This window comes from Myotis lucifugus, unplaced genomic scaffold (genome assembly GCF_000147115.1).
Source record: "Myotis lucifugus unplaced genomic scaffold, Myoluc2.0 scaffold_460, whole genome shotgun sequence".
NCBI lineage: Eukaryota > Metazoa > Chordata > Mammalia > Chiroptera > Vespertilionidae > Myotis > Myotis lucifugus.
In genome coordinates this window covers 353,965-376,614 of record NW_005871508.1, presented here as the reverse complement: position 1 = coordinate 376,614, position 22,650 = coordinate 353,965, and the positions used below count along the sequence as shown (strand labels likewise).

Here is a 22,650-nt window from a genome sequence, read left to right as displayed (position 1 = left end):
AAATATCTGTATCATAAAAGGCCTGTGGTCATCACGCCGTAACGGCAGAATGACCAAACAACTGGTGAGGCGGGGCTTGTGTGGGGCTGGCGGGGCTCACGTGGCGGAGGCGGGGTCCACGGCTTGCGCAGGGTGGGCCTGGGCCTCGCGTGATTTCACGCGCTGGGCTTCTAGTATTTAAATAATAACTACTACTTCATGATGTTAATAAAGAATTAAGCCCCAATAACCCATTAAGGCACACAGGGCCATAGAAATCACAGGTTAATGTTGAATTTTCTTGGTATGGCAAAGGCCTGTAAGTATAGCCAGAACTTTCAGTGGCCTAATTGGTGGATGGTTTCTCGAATATTTCCCTAAACTCTGGAGTTTAGACTTTTCAAAGTATTGCCAAGAAAAGGGACTTAGTATTTTCTGCTAATAATGCCCAACAAGGGGGCACCAATGACAACATGAGTAGTAGTTACCGCCCAGCAACAATGCGCGGTGCTTTAGATAGCGGTGCTTTAATCAGAGCCAGCGCGCCAGGAAGGGCCCCTCTCTGAGCACCTGCCAGTGGTGAACAATGACTTTTAAGTGTGAGTTTGAGGGCTGTCGACACAACAGTCGTTGTTGTGACTGGATGTTCTGAGGGCTAACAGTGAGAAGGACGACTCCCTGACTCGCTGAGTCAATGATGTAATAAATAAAAGATGAAATCAACCATTTAATTAATGTTGTCTGGCCTTAAGAAGGTGGACAGTGAAAAATAATCTCAAACCTGATAATCAACTCAACGCTCTTACACAGATGAAATATGGTAAAAGAGTAAGGGTGGGCGCTGACCGGCGTGGCTCAGTGGTTGCAGTGTCAGCCCATGCATGGGAGGGTCTCCGGTTCGATTCCCGGTCAAGGGCATGTACCTGGGTTGCAGGTTCGATCCCAGGCTCTGGTTGGGCATGTGCGGGAGGTGGCCAGTCAGTGTGTCTCTCACATCGATGTATCTCTCTCTCTCCTCTCTTTCTCTCCTCCTACCCCCTCCTTTCTATTTTCTCTAAAAATCAATGGAAAAAATATCCTCAGGTGAGGAGTAACAACAACAAAAAGAAGCGAGAGAGGAGAGATGGCAGGCCAGGTCTCAGAAAGCTGATGGACAAGGAATGCGAACCAGTCATTGGTAAGGGCGGTCCTAGCCCTCTGCTCGTGGAGCCAGGCCCCAGGCCGGCTGCCTCTGCAGAGGGGAGGCGGCTGGTTGAATGAGCAGAGGTTTAAGTGACCTCCCCCGGGTGCATGCCCTGGGATGGAACATCAGGTCTTCAGGATGCTGACATTCTAACGCAGCGGTTCTCAACCTGTGGGTCGAGACCCCTTTGGGGGTCGAAGGACCCTTTCACAGGGGTCGCCTAAGACCATCGGAAAACACATATATAATTACATATTGTTTTTGTGATTAATCACTATGCTTTATGTTCAATTTGTAACAATGAAAATACATCCTGCATATCAGATATTTACATGACGATTCATAACAGTAGCAAAATGACAGTTATGAAGTAGCAACGAAAATAATTTTATGTTTGGGGGTCACCACAACATGAGGAACTGTATTAAAGGGTCGCGGATTAGGAAGGTTGAGAACCACTGCTCTAACGGGAGGAACAATGCACAGTAAAAACAGTCGGCTGAACTCTGACAGCCCTGCACCGGCTCATACGTGCTGCATACACATGGTGAAATGATCTGCACGCAGATAGCAAGCATATCAATTAAACTCTCTGTAAAAATAAATTTCTCAACAAACAGTTTCAAAACCCCCACTCTGAACAATTAAGTTGGAAAAATACAGGTTCGTTTCTCTTTTCTTTTGAACGGACACGTTATTTAGAATGATGATAAAATCTTCTAAAACTATGAAGAGAGTTGTTGGCCCATCTCTAGATTGAAAACAAACTGAAATAAATTAGATTTTATGTTGAAAAAAGTAACACAGCTCAACAACCTATGTGCCAAGTTTCGCTCATAATTTGAAACAGTCGAGCAATAAACTCGGAAAAGGAGCCTCTGATGGAAGCCCTGAGAACACTTGCCTGCAGCCCTGCTACCGGTGCCACAATAAATCCAGAAACCAGAGCTCGGATTCGCGGGGGAGGAGAAACTCCACATACTGTCGCTTCTAATATGCCATCTTACGGAGAAAAAAATCCCTGCTTTGCTGAGTTTCTGACACTTCCTCTCCCCGTCCCTCCTCCACCCCCTCCCACCCCCCTGACATTCCCTTCTGGCTGCAGTGAGGACAGTGAATGCTTAAAACAAAGCCGCTTGATTTTTGGAGGTAACAAAGTTGTGATCTAGCAGTTACCACCGTTTAGAAGAGCAGGCTCCGGAGTACAGAAGCGAGGCTACGAGATTCTGGGAAGTGGTTGCGTACAATCTGTGTGAGAGAATAGAGAGGCTCTTTTTTGAGTAACAGTTTCAGGCTAAGTTTGGGGGATAAAGTTGAGAATAACCTTAGGATGAAAAAAACTCTATTTTTTTTTTTTAACACTGGCAGACATTCTGCAAGTGGCTTGCTGAAAGAAACGCAGGTCACTCACAGCTCCCGTTAGGACCACAGAGATAACCATCCCTAGCAGGGCATCCCTTGTGAATAGGAAGTTACGGTTCCACTCGTGCTGCTACTTGAGTTCACAGTGAACAGAAAGCCCCGATGGAAGACTGCACACAGGCAAACATGTCTGTGCAGGTTTATCCGGATCACATCCTCCTGGTGGCGCTGGGTCACAATATGAATCAGAACGCGGCCTTTTCTTCCTCTCACACCCACGGAGGATGGGGGGGACAGGCACGTGCTCCTGACGGCGGGCGCACTCCGACGGACGGGGAGGGGCAGCAAGTCAACCCTGGCTCATCTGCTAGAGGGGACCGTTCTGAGGCCCAAGCTTAATGGATTCCAACTAGTAACGGGGATCTGAGAATTAGATCCAATACATCAAAAAGCCCAACGGGAAATGTAGGTGAATCGCCAATTTAGTTGCAAAAGTGAACCAAAGATTTTGTATCGTTTTTATTTCTTGATGGAATTTTACCTAGACAGCAATACAGGCTATTTCACCATTATTAGAAGCAATAGTTGATATGATAAGTCTTCGATGAATTAAAAAAAAGAATTAAATTAATACCACCTATTTAGTAGAAAAAAAATCTGTCATCAACACAAGGTCCCTAGGAGTTAAAGGTAGAAGAGACCTCGTACCCAGTTCAGTCTCCATCTCAGGGTTGAGGGGTTACCTGAGGCTCCGAGACGTACTGAGTTCGCCGGAGTCCCTGAGTGAGGGAGCCAGCGCTCCTGGCCGGCCCGTTCTGAGAGGAGCCCGCCCCATTCTCTAAGTGCCTCCTCCTGAGGCTCCCGCGTTTGGCTTTCCCTCCGCTCTCATGGACGTACGCACTGATACGTTACTATTAACTGTGGTTTGTATAAAGTGCTGAGAAAATATGTCAAGTTGCTATCACCTAAAAGATCTTACATCATATTAATAATAAAAAGCACAGGGATAAAAGAAAAAGGAATCTGAGTGATACTTTTCATTGGGCGAATTCTAAGGCATTCAAAATCGTAAGAGCTTGGTGAATGTATTTTTAAAAAAGTGACAGATCACCTCCCCGTATAATAATAATGTTTGCATGGTTTCCCCTGGCCCTTGTTACCCTTCCATCCCAGTGCCCTCTCAGTTAGGGGGTGGGGCAATCAGACCAATCCAAATTGAGGGACATTTTGCAAACAGCTATGAATGGGTCCAGAAGACTGGGCAACCACCCTAGAAGCAAGGAAACCTAAGACATGACAGTTAAATACAATAGATGAGCCGTGATTGGACACTAGATTAAAAGAAAGCAAAACAAAAAACCCCCACTATTTATAAATCCTCACCTGAGGATATGTTTTTTATTGCAGCCTAAGTATGTGCCCTGGCTGGGAATCGAACCCACCACCTTTTGGTGTACGGGATGATGCTCCAACCAACTGAACAACCCAGCCAGGACAAAAAAAAAATAAAACCCCAACAACAACAACAAAACACAAAAACCCCAGCTATTTAAACAAAACAGCTATTTAGGACATCCTTGGGCCAACGGGAAGTTTGAAGACGGACTGAGTATTAGATGAGGCTACTCCGTCACTCACTGCTCAGTGCCCTGGGTGGGACAGCTGCCCTGTAGTTACGTGAAGACACTGAGGAGTGCGCAGAAGGTGAAGTGATACGCTCACTGGACTCTCGAGCCTGAGAGGGGTGAGGGGAGGGAAGGGGGCAGGTTCATGCAGGAGCAGGCAGAGTGCCGGGCAGGCTGTGTCATTCACAAATATGCAAAGGGGCGAAGGGATGTGAGTCTTCCCACAGCTGTCCTCACAACTTCTCTGTAGGTTTGCAATTTTCAGAACGAAAGACGGGGAAGTCACCCTGTGACGCTGCACGGGGGGAGATGGAGCCCAAAGCCACGCTGTGTCTTCGCTGCGCGGCTGCAAAGGCTGCTTCAGGACCTGAGAATTTGCTCTCAACCAAAGGGCAGAGCAAGCCAGAATGTCTGAGACGTTTATGGGTTCAATTCCCTCCACTGGGACGTGATGGCACTTCCATGATTTTAATTAAGAAGATAAACACCCTAACATGTGTTTAAAAAAGAAACACAGTACGAACTAGTTACACAATCAGTCAGAGTATAAATAGTTTTGGAGTTGAAAAAGTCAATAAAAGGTAAAACCATTCTGATTTTAATGTTCACGTACATGTGCTCACTGGTGACTGCTGTGCATTTAATTTAAGACGGCCTTTTTAATAAGCAGAAAATGTGCATTTTTATATTGTTTAAATTTTAATATGGACTTTTGTTCAAAACAACACAGACATTCAGGCTACTTGTAAATGATACAAGATTTTCTGCTAATGAGGCATTATGTAGAACATATGCAAAAATCACAGCTCAGTCTTCCAAAATAGACCACAGTAACAAGAAAAAACACGATTTTAATAAAAAGGAGCAGCACTGGGCTTTTACTTCAAAGCAATTAAGGGCTTTGGATAACCAAAAGTTTATGTCAAGCCGATGCCAAACCAAACTGGTCTATTAAACCCAGACTGTGAAGAGTTTCTATAATATTCTGTGAGAGGGCTCTTTGCCATGATACCCGCCCGCGTGCTGCAGATTACAGCTATGTTGGGTTCATGTTTGAGAACAAGGAGTCCAACATCCAGATCAGACTTCTAGAATTTCAAATCTGAAATAATGTATCCGTGAAAGACAAGTTCAAATATGTTTTCCATTTTGTAATTTTTCTCTACAGTAAATTATACCAAGTTTTATATTCTCCCCAACATTTTTTTCAACAGTTTTCCATTAGTCTAAAAAAAAAACCAACCCCAACTGCTGTTACACATAAAACTTTGAGCTATGTGTAAACATATAAGAAAAAAAGAAGACTTGAAGCCCCTTATTTGAAGTCATTTCTTTAGTTTTCAACAACTGTATTTCAAGAAACGACATGCCGTTCACTTCAGGTACCCTTCCTAGTCTAAGGAAATAATATGTAATTTTCAATTTTATAGAATCAGTGAGGTAGGGTACACATTGGCTTATCACTTTGGCTTTGGCAAACAAAAGTACCTTTACCTGTGGTTCTTATTTTGTCTTACTTATTATTTATTTACTAGAGGCCCGGTGCACGAAAATTCATGCACGGGAGGGAGGGTCCCTCAGCCCGGCCTGCGTCCTCTTGGAATCTGGGACCCCTCGGGGAATGTTGGGCTTAAACCGGCAGTTGGACATCCCTCTCGCAATCTGGGACACTGCATGCACCAGTGGCCATACTTTCCATTTTCCCCATCTTATGGGTGGAAAAACTGAAGCAGAGAGAGACAGACATAGACAGATAGATAGATAGATAGATAGATAGAGAGATAGAGAGAGAGAAACATCAATGTGAGAGAAACGATTGGTTGCTTGCTGTATGCGCCCCAACCAGGGATTGAACCCGCAACCTTTTGTGTGTGTGTGTGTGTGTGTGTGTGTGTGAGAATCCTCACCCAAGGATATTTTTCCATTGATTTTTAGAGTGGAAGGAAGGGGGAGAGACAGAGAGAGAGAGAAACATTGATGTGAAAGACACATCGATTGGTTGCCTTCCACACACTCCCCCCAACCAGGGCTGGGAACTGAGCCTACAACCGAGGTACGTGTCCTTGACTGGACTTGAACTCGGGACCCTTCAGTCCGAGGGACGGTGCTCAAGCAACAGAGCCACACTGGCCAGGGCAGCAGTTCAGTTTTTAAGGTAAACGGCTCTTGTACATGTAGGTGTCTCCTGCTGACAATATTTAGAGAAGAAAATGTGTGTACTGTGTGTGACTGTTTCTGTGCTGATCTAGTCCAGCCCTGAGTGACTTTGGGCTCTCCCTTTCATTTGTACTGAACACTAGTTCCTGGACGATCAGACCCCTTTGGAAGAGGGAAGAGCAAACAGTGTGGGTGCTACCCCTTGGGAATTTAAGAACTATGACAGAAAGGGAAGCTGCTGGGGATGGGCTCCAAGCGTGGGTGTGGCCTAAGCGCAGACGGTATCTTCAGATAATATCCTAAACGCGGTTGTGGGCAACTAGGATCACCGCACTGGCGCTGGGGTCTGGCCTGTTCCAAACAAGGAAGCATGGCTTGCTCTTCCGAGAAGGCCAAGCCTGACTCGGTTCTTCTCAGGAACATGAGTACGTCCTACGCACTCAGCTGGTTCACAGCCAGGGTTCAAATGATACCCCTAATATATATCGATTTCTCAAAACTATTTGCTCTGCACTTAGAAGAATATATAATATCACAAAACATATAGAATTTTATGATATAATTAAATTTTACACATGACTTTTTAGAAACAGAAATTATTGGAGATAGTACTAATCTGTTAAATCTCATATATTTTTAATCCCACTTTATTTTTTTAAAACAAGTTTCCCAGTATGTATCATTTCTTAGCTCTTTCAAATAGTTCCATGTAGGTTAGTTTGCTAAAGGAACTGGAATTCTGAACCTGAAATGAAAAGTGGGAAATCGTCCTTGGTTTGTGTAACTAAGATCCTAGCCATGAAAGCCTGGTGTCACACAAATCGGAAGGGGGAACACGAGGGCCTAGGTCTGGTTTACAGAAAACATTGAGAGGAATTAGATAGATGCAGCGGATGCCACGTGTAGGCCTCATCTGGACTCCAACACACAGCAGAAAGGCACCTGCAGGGACGTTTGACTATAAACTGGTTATTGACTAATATCAAGGAATTGCTGTTTTTGTCAGGTGTATCTGCATGGTGGTTTGTCAGGTGTGATATGCATGTGGTTTGTCAGATGTGATATGCATGGTTTGTCAGATGTGATATGCATGGTGGTTATGCTAAAAGAAAATCCCTTATCAGACAAAGATATATACTACAGTATTTACAGGTGAGATGGCAAGATGTCTGGCTAGGGCTAATTAATTGAAGAAAATAAAGGTGAAGGGATGAAAGAAGAGTGATAACACGCTGAAACTGTTAAACCTGACTTATGGGTACTTGGGGGTTTAATATACTAATTTACATTTGGGTATGCTTGGTCAAAAAAAACCATAAAGAAAGAAAAAAAAAGAAACACAAACAGAAAAGTCATAAAGGGAAGAAAATAATTCAAGGAAGAATACATAAAGCCTTTTTGGAAGCACAACATGAAAGCAAAAATGAGAGGACCAATGCTGGAAGCAAAAACATCGCATATGAGGATGGTAGGGAAAATGCTGCGATTAGCAAACAAGAGGCCGCAAGGAGACCGCTGAAGGAACCCCATCGTCCCAAACATCAACAGTTTGATGCAAACTTTGAAGATGAGGAAAGGTAACACTTTTGGGGATAAAAATAATTGGTACCATGATATGGAATTTACTACCTTTTAAGGTTGAAGAAAACCATTAGGTATGCCAGCCACTGAGTCCCGGTCACACATGCCCCGTGGTGTCAGACCTACAGTCCTGGTGAATGGGGCAACGCATGGAGTCAACAAGGCGAGGCTGACCAGTTAGGGAGAACTGACCTCAGACTAGAGCTGTTGATGATCTAGAGCAGGCTTATATGAAGAAGTGATGTAAAAACATGATTTTTAAATAGACCTGATTTATCCTTCTATGGCACGTGATATTTTATTTTTTCCATCACCATTAACGCCCCCCCCCCCCCACACACACTGCAAACACTACACTGTTGTCCATGAGCTCTCTCTCTTTTTTTTTCAATCCCTTCACCCCCCACCCTCCCATCAGAGCTGTATGCCTGCTCTCGATCTATGAGTCTGTCTCTATTTTGCTTGGTAGTTAAGCTTGTTCTTAAAGCATTCTAAATGAATTTTGACTTTATCAAAGCGATATTTCTATTTTAACATACCTTTGATCTGTAGCCTGCTGTTCTCGAAGCTGAAGAAGAGATAACTCAATTTCATTTTCTTTTCTCCGCAACTGAGTTTTCAGGATCTCCGTCAACTGCTCTAACTCTTCTATCTGGCCTCTCTGTGACTGAATAACATCTTCTCTGAAATAAAGAGCCTTTGCGTGAATGTGCAGTTTGAGGAAATATCCGCAGTATTTAAGATCAGTACAAAGACAGTTAGTTCTTCCTAACAAAAGCAAGCACAAGTTTGAAATGTTAGCTTAAGGGCCTCTGAACCCTAGGAAAATAGGGGCAGTTTATGGGTGATGATCTGGAGGTACACGGGGAGCAACTCAAGACACCCTTTATATAAGATAACGCCCTAGGCAATGGATCGGTGGTTAGATTCAGTTGTTAAGTATTTATTGTTCACCTATTAGGTAGTCCACAGTCTATTCATCTTCAGCTAATTTCTATGCCTTTGTTCTTTCACATGTAGATTTCCCTTTATCACCTAAATTAACACTTCAGAGAGAGATGGCAAAAATTTGCAAAACGTAATTAAGTGGTCCCTAGCATAGGTTGATCTCTATGGCATCTGGCAGCATCCCAGTGTAATGACCTCAGGAAACTGCTATGAACCTGGCTCTTTAGCTAACAGGTTAACAAGATTAGGCCTAGTCTTTTAGTTTCTATTCTCTCACAATATAATCATCACCGTCTCTGGTATTTGGAATATTCAGAAGAAAAAATCGTAAGCCCATATGATTCTTAAGCAGCTATCTGAAAGTATGGTCCGCTGCCTCATTCAGAACCGGTACTTCCTGATGATCCAGGTGAGGGGTGTGATGAGGTGGAGCCTTATCTTCATTTGTGTGATGCACAGACACCGAAACCATGAGGCTTTGATTAACTGGAAAGTAAGCTCAACATGGCAGGGGGAACTTTCTTGAAACCATAGTATGATGAAGAATGCAGGACCGTAGAATCGTAGTGAAACAAAATCTGAAATCCATATGTATTTGATAACTTCAAACTTTTAAGCCACGCCCTCCAATTTTTTTTTTTTAGCCACAAAAAAGGCTAATTAATTCAGGATTTTAAAAAATTGCCTGGGATTTTTCTAAGAATGAAAATGCTGCCCCTAAATGAATGGACTTTATGCCATTCCTTTGGGGGGGAAATTACAATAAAGCGGACTATTCTACGAACACTTCCATCGCGTAGGTGTTCATTTTCCTCATTTCAATGGGAACATGTTTAATAATATGCTCTTATCCCACAGATCTAGCTGCAATTTGGTGGAGCAAATTATTTGTACATAAGCCAGTTTTATTTAAAATAAGGGAAAGAGAGGGATTAGCAAAACACCCCAAAGTATGATCAATAAACAAAGTTCTAAAATGACCACAAAAAGAATACATACAAGTTTCTTATTTCTCCTCTGGCTTCTTCAAGTAAATTGTTGCCATATTTTGTCAGCATGGGTTGATCTACATCTACATCTTGGAATCTAATACCTAAAAATAAATTAATAAGATTATAGATGTTAGAAAAGAGGACCCTGGCTTTGATGTCACGAGGAAATGTGTGATGTAACAGAATTGCTTCAGTACTGAGAGATAGGTGCTCTGCAGAACAGAGAATCAGAAATACTTTGCCAAAGGGATTATTAGCTCTGAGCCACCAGTTGGCAATGGATCAAACACAGCAGCAAGTATAGCCCATTAAACAAATTCTACTAAGAAAAACAAATGACCTAGAAATAATTTGATTCGACCTAGATTTAAAACTCCTGAAATAATTTCTGAAAGACCCTAAGTCTTCAATTCAGGTCTTTGCAATTAAACTGAAGTATGAAAGCAAAGGTTTCAAAAACATATTTTTGATTTAGTATATTTGATAAATGTTTCCTGTACTTTGGTTTATTCCACCTCAATGATAAAGTCCATTTATAAACAAAGGTAATTGGAGGGGAGATAATCAATAGGATTCCTCTAAATAAAACATTTTGCTGATGTACTTAAAATACAATTGCACAGTAGTTATATGCAATTTTATAAGCCTGTTAAAAGTGAAACATACTTTTAATTACATGAATTAGTTTACACTTAGAGAATAATTAAATTATTAGAGTTTAAGGTAATAAAATATGACACAGAATTAAATTATTAGAGTTTAAGGTGGATAAAATACGACATGGAATTAAATTATAAGAGTTTAAGGTAGATAAATTATGACAATTTAGCTTTTAATGGCGCATAGTCCCAGGTACAATGGTACAGAAAAAATTCTGTCTCTTTAGAAATGTTTACTTTTAAAAATGAGAATTTTAATTAGAAAAAAATGGCACTATTATTTGCTATTTCCAAAATTTTCACCACCTTTTGCTGTAGTCTAGACTAAAAAACAGAAAAGGCTCTGCCTAAAACATTAAAATAGTTTACTGTGTTAAAATTCGCCAAATATATTATTTTGGCAGTAATGCTAATTCTTAAGCATTTCCTAAATCAATCATGGAAAAACTAAACATCACTAGTAGAATTAAAAAACACACACAATTTAGCCCATTTGGTGTGGCTCAGTGGTTGAGCACTGGTCTATGAACCAGGAGATCACACACCGTTCGATTCCCGGTCAGGGCACATGCCAGGGTTTGGGGCTTGATCCTCAGTAGGGGACGTGCAGGAGGCAGCCGATCTATGATTTGCTCTCATCATTGATGTTTCTATCTCTCTGTCCCTCTCTCTTCCTCTCTCTGAAATCAATTTAAAAAATATTTAAAAACAAACAAATAAAGCCTATTTATACTCAAACTATTTCTTAAAACTATGATTTTATGGTGAGTTGCCAATGGTTATCTTTTAAAACACATACACTTCATAAAAATCTTTGTTCTTCACAATACGAATTGTTTCTACATCACAGTGATCACACTTGAAGCGGTATTTTCATCCTTTATCCTGACCTGGCATAAATAGAAAATAATATTTGTACAGCAGCTTGGGGGTGAGGCCCGTGGGGCCAGAGAGGGCCTGGGGTTCTCACCCCACCACCCCGGGCTGCACTGGTTCTGACAAGTCTGGCCTGATCCCAGACTCAAAGGTGGTCTTGAAGAGTCTGATAAGGTTCTTATGGTATCAATCTCGATAATGATGCTTCACGTATACTCAGGAAGGCAGTGGTTAAGAAAGTATTCATCACTATGTAATGCTCTGTGCAGCTTCTATGTCTTGGACTCTATAACAAACAGTGAAAAAGATCTGAATTACTGAGTATAAACACAAGGGGAAATTCAAGCGATGTAGTCATATTTCCACAAGACTGCTGCTCTGTGGCTTTTTTTCCTATAGGGAGAAACTCCCACCGAATTCTCCTATGTAAACAGCCCTTCAGAGCACTAGATGAGCTTGCGGAGTTAATCTAAACTTTGGGTGTCGTGTTAGTTGGAAAGACCTTGCCAACCTCAGAGATCAGCTTGCCCAGCTATGGGTCACAGGTTCAGAGAGGATAAGTAACTTAAAAAAAAATTTTTTTTTTATTGATTTCAGAGAGGCAGGAAGAGGGAGAGAGAAACAGTGATGATGAGAATCATTGATTGGCTGCCCCCTGACCAGGAATTGAACCGTGACCTCCTGGTTCACAGGCCAATGCTCACCCACTGAGCCACACCGGCCAGGGGAGGATAAATGACTTTTCAAAGGTGAAATCTATTATTGTAGGGACTTATTTTTTTATGTCCCTACCACCTCCTGGCCCTACTTCTAACCAGGCGTTATCGCCCCATTTTACAGATGGGGACGATGAGGCCCCGAGAGGTCAAGGGCGCTCTTCCACGTAGGAAGCGAAGGAGTGGCAGAGTGTGTTTCTGGTCTATGATTCATCATGGCCACTTGGTTGTATTGAGTTTACTGCCAATCCCACAGAGCAAGGGGCAGGCTTGCTCTTTCATCCTGCAGCTGCCTCCTGCCTGAGAGGAGCCTTCCCCACTTCAAAGGCACCGTCTAGGGAACAGAGTGTTAACATTTCGGCTGGAAGAAAAAACAGAACAAATTTTTCGCCCATTCTGTTCACATGGTGTTTTTTTTCTTTCCCAATGAATTGAAATGCAAATTTCACATCATTTTCTCTGTCCCTAAAAATGTTTGGTTTTTATGTGAAGTGTCTTCCAAATGAAGATCAATTAGAGCTAACTTTTTATTTCCTTTCCTAGGAGCTGAAATTAAAAATGTGTCACCGAAAATAGTTACTGACTTTTTGCTTCATCGTAAATACATTTGTCTGTGGGTGGAGAGAATTGGGATTTTATGAGAAACGTTTAGTTTTTTTTTCTATCATGAGTCTTGTCTATGCAATTAAATTGCTCTGTAACCTGGGTAGGGCTTAGGTGGCTTATTTTCAAAATTAAAAAAGTGATTGTCCTATGATCTCTTTTGGAGATGGAAGAGACCCTTATCGGTCACTTGCTTATATCCTTTTATTTTACCGGTAAAGACAACTCAAGTTCAGAATAATCAGAGGACTCGTCCAAAGCCACCAGATACAAAGTGGAGGAGCAAGAACCCAACTTTCAAAACTCCCAGGTACGTGCACGTGCCCCTGCCATGCTACCACCACACCACGAGGAAGCTTTACACAAGCCTGCAAATGTCATAAAAGGCCTTTCGATAAAGAACTTAACAGTGGTCAGATATAGGCAAACTAGCTGGTTTTCCCATTTACGTGTGTCCATGTGATATGCTCCTGTCATTTAAAAAAACACGAAAACTAAACTGAACTCATATTTCATGTAGTTTCACACATGTGTCGCACCAGTTAGAATGAATAGTTATGCTCCATGTTTACTAAACAAATTTGAGTGTGATCTAGGGATTCTTAAATAAAATAACCTTCATATTAATATGGATTTTTTAAAAATCAAAAACAGGTCCCAAAATGATATTTATCTTCCTAAAGAAACTTAGGAACATGAATAATACAGAAGTAAAACTGTGTGTTGTGCCAAATGACCTATTGAAAGCTGTCAGCTGAGGATGTGTGGAAGCTGTTTTACCTTTCCGGGGGCAGTCCTGCGCGCCTGCGCTTTCGCTCGCTTTCCTCCGCCCCGTGTTTACGCGGGACTGCACGTTGCTGTAAGGGGCTTGCCTGCCACCCTGGACCTGGAGTTGCTGTTTGGCTGAAATGAGTCTGTTTTTGAGGGCTTCGTTCTGTCTCTCCAGCTCGTGAACTTTCTCCTGCAGCTGCTCGATCATTTCTTCCAGCTCCACATCTCGTCCCAGCCGCTTGGGGCCGCCACCAACCCGCTCATATCTTTTCTTGTCATTAACTAGCCGTATTAACTTGGTGGCCATTCTAGGGAAATAATAAAAAGATGAAAAGGAATGTGAGAAGTCAGCATAAAATGCATTCTGTTGAAAGGAACATAATCACTGTGAAGACTTCAGTGCAGAACCTGAATAATAAATTTCAGGTTTTGATGTAACTATTACTGCCTGTGAAGAACCCTTTGATGATAATTGAAACCACTGGGCAACAATCTGCTTTATAGCACTGACAAATAACAGTTTCCTAAGGCTTATCATTTAAGGTTAGTAAAGAGAGGACACATATTTACTCCATATGTTCCTCAAATGCAATTTTTAACGCATGACCTTATGTAGGAATGCTGTATGCACTTAACTGTAGCTACAGATTGTGGATGTGGTGGGTTATATCTGCAAGCCACAGTAAGTTAAAACTTTTGGAAACTGTGTTAAGACTATGCAGCATTTATGTGATATATTGTTTTCAGTTTCTCCAGGATTAAGACGTACTACAAATATAAAAGTGTTAGAACACAGAGATACACACATATAAAAGCACCATGAAAAATTCAAAAGAAATAAAAATGTGCCATTAAACGTTACTTAGCGCTCAAGAGACATGCATGGCTAATGGTAGAAAATAATTAGGTACAAAGAGTATTATTTTAATGCTACCTTTGGGTTTAGGCATAAATTGTGCTTTTGACATCTCAGGAGAAGTTTATACCTTTGATTCTTTTAAGTTTTGATAAAAACTGGTTAGACAGAACAAAAGACAGAAAGGGCACATGGGGGTGATGTAATATACACGCAGAGAAAACATGCCTGACAGCGAATGGAAAAATCTTGGCAGGACAAGAAAGAAAAGGTGGCTTTGATGAGAGACACAAGTTCAAGACTTTACAAAATTGGTCGCACATCTTCAATAGCTGACTCTAGTTTATAGTGAATCTATTTTTATAAAGACCCAGACAGGAGATTGAAAATAAAAACTCACTTCATTTTTCTTTACATGGGGTTTGCTTTATTTGAGCATGGTTATGGACAGAAGCTTTTACTTAAGAGAACAAAAGTGAAATAAAAAAAATCCTTAATAGCTTTGGGATGTCCTAGAACAACCTCTTTTTGCCCTGAGCGGAGTCCTCTGTAGCAGCGGTGGTAATACCCGTCTATCTACACTTGGGCTTCTCGGCCTACAGCGTGCGGCACTGCACGGGGAGAGCTATGCATAACATAATCAGCTAAGATTGTTTCCTCTTTCCCTCGAGGCACATCCATTAAACATGCTTTATAAGGGATCCAGGATAATAAAAACCAAGATCCAAGAGCACCACAAACCCCCAGTGAAATAATCAATGGATTAGTTCCTTTCCACCGAATCCAGAGGATGACAGATCCTCGGGAAATCGGGCCGGTATCCTAGCCCGATAGAGCCACGAACCTTCCCAGCCCTTGAAGGAGTTCGGGTCGGAGCCCCACCCAATGCTTAGCCCTGGAAATGTGGCAGCCATCTCCACGAGGTGCCAACTAGACAGCCGCGCTTCCTGTTACAGAGACCGAGAGAGAGACTCCATTCAAAAGAGAGGCAGGTTTAAGCCGGAAAAGCTGTCAACATCTACAGGAAAGTAAGTGACCGCACTCACTTTTTAAGGCACGAGCACATGGACAGAGTGGCTTCAAGTTCTTTCAGTCCTTTCTCCAGTAACGGCAGTCATTTCCATTGGTTTGCTTATTTGATCTTAATGAACCATAAGCGATCAGGTAAAGTTTGAGTACTCAGGTGGAGTACTCAAATCTACAGTTATCCTAGAGTGACACTGATTTATATCGTAAGGATACATTTAAAGGCAGTTTTGCCTAGGTATCTAGGTAGTGTCAGGGGTGTGACACTGAGGAGGAATGTAGAGCTTTGGGTCACAGCGGTCCATAGATCATTACTCTCGGGTCTGAGTGAAATCAAATCCCAGGAGGTTAATGGCTTGAACATACCATACGCTAGTGGCAGGGAGATGAATAGAACACATGCGTACAACTTGACTCCCAGCCCAGTCCCTTTTCCATTAAACTACATGGCTCATTATTAAGTTGTTTTATATTTTCTGGCTAGGACAAATTACTAATGAGGTCAAGGTTGTGAATTCAATTCTTTTACTGACCAATTACGCTTAGAAAGAAAAAGAATTGTTTAGTGGTGAGAGACCACATTCCTCATTCTGACAGGCGGACATGTGTGTGTTACTGGCCAGAAAAGGAATCAGGCAAGTGGGTCACATGTCCTGAAAACAGACATCCTCACGACTCAGAGTCAAAGCCCGGCACACAGCAGCCCCGGGGCATCACAGCGAAGCCCACGGGGTAGGAACCGAGCTAGAGTCACCCCTTTAGAGTAAATTCTAAACAGAAAGAAACCCACCTTCTTTCCTGGCTGTTCTGCCTTTTCATTTAACCTAGAACGTGAGTATGAACACAGACCTGTTCCTGCTTCTAGAAGTGAAAGCACTTTTTGTTTCGAATTCAGAAGAGAGTCATCGTGTTTCTGAACAAGAGAGAATGAAGGAATATCGCCTCTTACGAAATCATCTGTGCAGAAATTTTTGCATGCAAATCGGAAGTGACACTCTTTCTTCAGAAACGGCTGAGACTCTGATCAATACAGACGCTAGACCAGCGGTTCTCAACCTGTGGGTCGCGACCCCTTTGGGGTCGAACGACCCGTTCACAGGGGTCGCCTAAGACCATCGGAAAACACATATATAATTACATATTGTTTTTGTGATGAATCACTATGCTTTCATTATGTTCAATTTGTAACAATGAAATTGGGGGTCACCGCAACATGAGGAACTGCATTAAAGGGTGGAGGCATTAGGAAGGTTGAGAACCACTGCTCTAGACTAACTCAAGCGAAGTTAAATGTGTTCCAGATACTGAAGTGATGTTTTCATTAGTAAACCCGAAAGTTTAAGGACACATGCATTTTAACAGGTTAAAATAGCTAATTACTTTTTAAAACTTTCATTTTAAAATCAAGACGTTTAAAAAAACAGATGCTTTGGCCATTTGCTTATTAAACTATAAATATGAAACCCGAAGTTATTTATAGATATGATACACGCATGGCACTCTTAGCTAGGAGCTCTCCCTTTCAAACAGCAACTTCGGGCATAATAAACACTTATAATCCTCTTGGTTTATTCTTACAGTTTTTAAGAGTTTCCATTTTTGAAAAATTGTATTTATTTACAACCTGCCTGGCTACAAAAAGGATTCAAGGTGGAGTTTTCAATTAAGTTTATAAAAAAGCAAATCCTCCAAAACTTTACAGTCAGGGAAAAAAAAGCTCAAAGCTTTTTATCATAACCTTTTAATTTTATCCTCTTGCTTGCGGGCATGCTGTTTAAGTAACATGTTCTCATCGTGCAAACGCAAAAATCTGTCTTCCAGTTCCTCACGACTGATCCGTGACACGATGACCTGGTGAGACTTCATTGTCCGTGTTGCTGAAGTTTCTGCAAAAATGCCAAGATCATTCATAGTGGGATCACTTAACTAGTCTCTAAGCATGATAACTGTTGACATTAATATGAGATCAGATGCACTCATCTCAGATTTTTCCCTTTGTGGCCCACAATTAAAACTGCTTTTGAAAATATTATAGCATTGTTCACATCACTGATCGGAGGTCAGAATAAAAGCCTTTGCTATGAATACTTTATATGCAATATTAAAGGATAGGAACAATAATAATACCCACTCAAAAAAGGATTCAAATAACCATTCTTTAAGATGTAAGCTGGAACTCTGATTCAATAAAGGATTTTCGACTTATATACTGAATGTTGAAAAAACTAAACTAGAAATTTTTTGTTGGTTTTTTTACGAAGAGTTTTTACAATAATCTGGTGAACATAACATGATCAAGATATTTTTCTGAGCCACGGGTGTTGGGTTATAGAAAATAAACTATATAAAATTCGAAAGACCAAAAAAGAAACCCTTCACAAATTATTTATAATCTATCTTAAATATTTTTAAAGAACTTTTATACCTTTCAGCATGTGTATATGATATTTTTTACATATGCTTAAGTTTGGTACTTTCCATATCACTGTGAAGTCGGTCGATTTTCAGCAATCCTCCAAAAGAAACAAAGAACAAATGGACAAAGATTAAAGCCCTCTGGTGGGAAACTGAGGGCAGGAATTGAATTAGGGTATCAAATCCCAATACAGAGCTTTGCACACTTAAAATTTATTTGCATTTGAATCGCTGGCACTCTGCCAAAAATCTAAAGCAAAGCTTATACATGTTTTACTTTTAACAATAAAAACTGTATAATCAAATTTATCTTTTTCAATGAACAATGTGTTGACCACCTTTCGGTGGTAGTTCAAGGCGACCACTGGCTCTTCTGATGAACAGGTGTGTGAACATGCCTTCATGGGATATATTTGATGTCACAGTCTCTCAGTGACAAATGCAGTGGTATGACTGCATGGCTGACACACCGTCCACACAAAGAAAAACACAGCGCAACATTTCTTAAAGCTATGCTTTCATTTCTTATTTTGAAAGTGCTTTTTAGCTCTACAGCAACCACTAAGATATAAAAGGATAAAGAAAACGTTCAATGTATATTAATTTGATAAATTAAAGTCAATATCACGTGGGTAAACAAACCATTTTGAGATACTCTACTTGAAAGACAAAACATTTTTAAATATGGCATTTCCTCCCATATAAAATGTAAATATAAAGAAACGTTTTAATGGCGAATGTGATTGAAGCCAGGCAATTCAGGTTGGAGGCTTGATACTCTCTGTAGTTTCTACTGATGTGTGGAATTTTAAAAAGATGATTTATAACAATTCTTTATCAGAACAGAGGGGGATTTTACATTTTCTATGAGCTGTTGATAATTGATGCAGGCAGTAAAATACCATATGTTGTTCTAAACACTCCATCCTCTCGTTTAGTCCAATCAAGAGCTATACAGTTACTTAAATGGCTTGGTTTGTATAAATATCAAAAATACTTTAAATTAAAAGTAGAGAAGTTACTGATCAAAGTTCATAACTGTAATAAATAACAGCTGGCCGTACCTTGTAACCCTCCCACTCCAAAGAGGTTCAGACCTATATCTTTCACAGGCAGGTCTCCTGCAGTCTCATCAGTTGGACCAGACATGGCCTATCTGTGGAGAAAAAGAAAATTCAAATAAAATCTTTCCAAGTTATAACATGAACTATGCAATGGAATGAACCAAATAAAACGAATAAGGCACTAGAACTTTAATGGACATCTTATTGCCCACATGTGCAGCTTGAAGAAGATGAAAGCTCCCATTTTAAAAGTAATACTACATTGAATCATGGCGACAGTGTTCCTTTCAACAGGATATTTCCTGTAGTTTGCTTAGGAAATGAGGTCAGATTATCATTCTTCCTTCTCCCATCTTCTTATTCCTCTATCTGAAACAAAAACAAACTCTCCTAAATTTAGAAACACCTCCTCCCCACCCCACTTCCCCTTCCCTGTCCCCCAAAGAAAGCAGATATCTTGGAAAAAAACGCAAGTCAGGAACTTGATTCAAATGGTTGTGCTATTATTCGGTAGCTGGTCAAGTCACCTAACCTTGCTGAGTTTCAGCTCCTTAATTTAAAAATGGGAAAAAAATAATACCCATCTCACAGAGTTATGCTGAGGGTGAGATGGTAAATTAAAAGCATTTACCACATTTGCCTGGGATGACAATATTACCTGAATGTTAATTTTCAGCTTGATGCGCAAATGCATGGGTAGTTCCAAGTTTTGCAAAAGAGGTTTCGTAAATTCACCAACTGGGTTGGTTTTTGTTGTGTCCTGTTTTTGTTGCTATGAGGCCCAGGTCCCAGGGCTTCCTCCTTCAGCATACAGGCTGTCCAGCCAGTTCTGGCATTTTTAGTTTCTATTCTTTACAGAGATGCACACATGGCTGAGTTTTGTATGTGGATGTGAGTGATCCAATTCACATGCCATGTCTAGTACGCTTATATTTTCACTTCAATCTACCCTGAAAGCCAAATGTGAATTGTCAATGGAGATCCCCTAAGGCAGAGGTTCCCAATCTCTAAAATGTTGGTCCTAGAATGTCAAGTCCAAGCAAATTGCAAGCTTTTTGGTCTTGCTCGCCTCCGTATTCTCAGTGGCTGGCCCAGAGTTGGCACACAGCAGACATTCGCTAAATAGTTGTAATGAACGGTGTCGGTGGAGCGTCAGGGTGTGTGGACCCAGACGTGGCTGACAAAATCTCCTACCCTTACGTGTATATGCAGTATCTTTTAGCGGGAGGGTTCCTAACTTTTGTAATAACCGACCAAAGGCTGAGAACCTCTGCATTTTGCTGTGACACAAACAGCTAACGGACGTTTGCCTGGGTGGGCATCTAGCTCTTTTGCAGACAGCGCTACAGAAAAGGTCAATGTTAGGAACCAGATTACCCAGAAGTTTAAACCCAGGACATTTGTAAAAAGGGTACCTTTTCCATGAGAGAGTTATGGCGGCTTTTATAATAATAATAAGGCTGATGATGGTGTTAGCATTCATTGAGTGCTCCCTGAGCTGTGCGAGGCACTCTTCAAAGTGCTCTGCTTATATGACTTAAAGATCTCACACTGTCCTTGTGAGGTTGTTACGCGAATGATTCCTATTCTGCAAAGGAAGACACGGGGATGTGGCTTAGGTAACTTGCCCAAGATGGCACACATCTAAGAAGTAACTAGCCCAGTGGTTCTCAACCTTCCTAATGCCGCGACCCTTTAATACAGTTCCTCATGTGGTGGTGACCCCTAATTTCACTGTTACAAATTGAACATAATGAAAGCATAGTGATTCATCACAAAAACAATATGTAATTATATATGTGTTTTCCGATGGTCTTAGGCGACCCCTGTGAAAGGGTCGTTCGACCCCCAAAGGGGTCACGACCCACAGGTTGAGAACCGCTGGTCTAGCCACTTTTTTGATTGTCACCAGTAGGAAGAGGGAGTGACCTCTTACTGGCATCTAGAGGTCAGAGATGATGCTAAACATCCCGCAGTGCACAGGAATCCCCAGTATCTTCCCCCCATGCTACTGAGGTTGAGAAGCCCCGTGCAGTGCTGCCAGGCCTCTCCACCACCCTCTCATGCTCCCTCCATGTTCACTAAGCTCCTCTCAGCCTGATGTCCTTTAGGTTCCCCAAATCCAGGTACCCTGACTTGCTCAAGGCCTTTGCTGACTCTTCATCCTCTGGGGCTCAGCTCCAATGCCACTTCCCCGATCATCATCCTGTGTTAGATGCCTCTTCCTCCCAATTTAGTCACTGTTTATTGCTGTTCCAGCAGTCATCTCTGTCTGAAATTATTTTATTTGTTTTACTGGTTCATTTCTAGTTCGTCTTCCCTAATAAAGTACCAAGGAGCATCTTGAGGCAGGTATCTGTCTAGTTCACACTTGGGGGGGTACAGTGCCTGGCCCCAAGTGGGCACCACCGCGAATATTTCTTGAATGAATAAAGCACTGAGACTAAAATTGCTAAGCAAAGTCCCTGCCTTTATGCAGGTAACAGGCTATGGGATAACAAGGCGATAAACAGACCAGTACAAATAATTAAACAATAGGCCACTCGGGAGGCTTACCGGTGCACTAAGCAGCTCCACACCCAGGTCAAATAAGCGAACTGTGCTTAGGATGTGAGCGATCCTAAGGGCTTGGATAAGCACTGAAATTCGCATCAACTGCCCTCAGCGAGGGTTTAGGTCTGGGCTGCACATTTTCAAACCCGGGCTGGGCGTGGGGGCCATGGGCGGGGTGTGGCTCAGGCCTTGACGATGTGGGGGTTTCTCTTTTTCACGCGAGCAGAACCCCGGGACCTTCTCCAGGCCGTGGAGCGACCCCAGGACCCCGGCCCGCGCTGCAGGTAGGGAGTCGGCCACCTCTATCGCCCTCTCCTCCCCCAGAGTACTCACCGCCACTCTCTCACCGCGGCTAGCTAACCGTTGCTATAGCGCCGACGGCCGAGAGGAGCATGGGAAAAACATGGCAGGCCCCATTGCCTCCTGGGAAATGTAGTTTTCCTGGAGCTCCTTCCCCGCCAGTTCTCAGGGCTTCGAACTACGCTAGCCCAGCTGTGGGACCTGGGAAATTCTAGTACTCTAGATCCCAAGGCGCTCGCGGGTGCCGCCGCGGTGCAGCCTGGGAGTGGTAGTTCCCGCGGCTCTGGGGTGGCGTGGTAGTGGACGGGAGCAGGACGCCGAGAGAACTACACGCTGGAGGCGGGGTCCAGAGCGAGGGAATGTACAATCCTGGCGGTGGCGGAGAAGGTTGTAGCGGCAGCATGAAGCGAACCCCGACTCCCGAGGAACAAGAACGCGAAGCTAAGGTATGTGGGGCCCTCCGGAGGCTGGGGTCTTTCGTGCACTTGGAGCGAGGGGCAGGGAACCGGAGGGACTCGGCTGGAGGGCGAGCAGACGCGCGGTCTGAACCCAAGCATGAAAGGGCCTTGTCAGCAAGGAAACCAGAGCCCCTGTGGGTTATACATTCGTGCAGGCCTGGTCCTATTGGATTCGCTCACAAATGGAAGACATCCATTTGCTTGTTCTGCACCTAACTCCTTGGGTGAATCTGTAGCTACTCCTGTGCCTCAGTTTACCGGACTCCCAGATGACTGTGATGGTACCCGCTGTGCCCTTCTCTTTGGTAATAATTTCGGAGGAGTGAGGTCAGGTATGTTTTTTGGAACAGTTGTCTCAGTGGACCACGGATACGTTCTGTTTTCAGCACAGCAGATAGGAACATTTAACTACAATCCTGTTACCTACTGTTGGAGTTCAGCCTCTAGTAGTTGCCGTTCCATGGGATGAAAATAATAATTGCAATAGCAGTTTTTAAAAATAGCATTTATCATATGTCAGGCTTGC

The 22,650-nt window shown here is 42.3% G+C and overlaps 2 protein-coding genes across 12 annotated transcripts in view; one reads left to right on the top strand and one right to left on the bottom strand.

The window, feature by feature from the left end:
• The window catches only part of RPGRIP1L (RPGRIP1 like), a 73,767-nt gene extending 52,022 nt beyond the window's left edge, over positions 1 to 21,745 (bottom strand). For 2 of the 8 annotated variants that reach the window (XM_014445511.2, XM_023744394.1), the window contains exons 1-6: positions 21,700 to 21,745; positions 18,814 to 18,905; positions 17,073 to 17,220; positions 13,462 to 13,760; positions 9,835 to 9,928; positions 8,427 to 8,570 (exon numbers count right to left, since the gene is read on the bottom strand). In XM_014445511.2, the coding sequence (XP_014300997.1) occupies positions 8,427 to 8,570; positions 9,835 to 9,928; positions 13,462 to 13,760; positions 17,073 to 17,220; positions 18,814 to 18,898 (770 nt within the window). In that variant the 5' untranslated portion in view covers positions 18,899 to 18,905; positions 21,700 to 21,745. Of the gene's footprint in view, positions 1 to 8,426; positions 8,571 to 9,834; positions 9,929 to 13,461; positions 13,761 to 15,354; positions 15,784 to 17,072; positions 17,221 to 17,759; positions 17,848 to 18,813; positions 18,906 to 19,074; positions 19,183 to 19,471; positions 19,753 to 20,228; positions 20,387 to 21,369; positions 21,544 to 21,699 lie in introns of those variants that run through there. The other 6 variants (XM_023744395.1, XM_023744390.1, XM_023744392.1 and 3 more) reach the window with 6 other exon arrangements.
• A 218-nt stretch (positions 21,746 to 21,963) lies between these two features.
• FTO (FTO, alpha-ketoglutarate dependent dioxygenase) overlaps positions 21,964 to 22,650 on the top strand; it is a 243,524-nt gene continuing 242,837 nt past the window's right edge. For 3 of the 4 annotated variants that reach the window (XM_006103062.3, XM_023744388.1, XM_023744389.1), the window contains exon 1: positions 21,964 to 22,112. In XM_006103062.3, coding sequence (XP_006103124.1) covers positions 22,026 to 22,112 — 87 coding nt within the window. In that variant the 5' untranslated portion in view covers positions 21,964 to 22,025. The remainder of the gene's footprint in view (positions 22,113 to 22,650) is intronic. The other variant, XM_014445509.2, reaches the window with a different exon arrangement.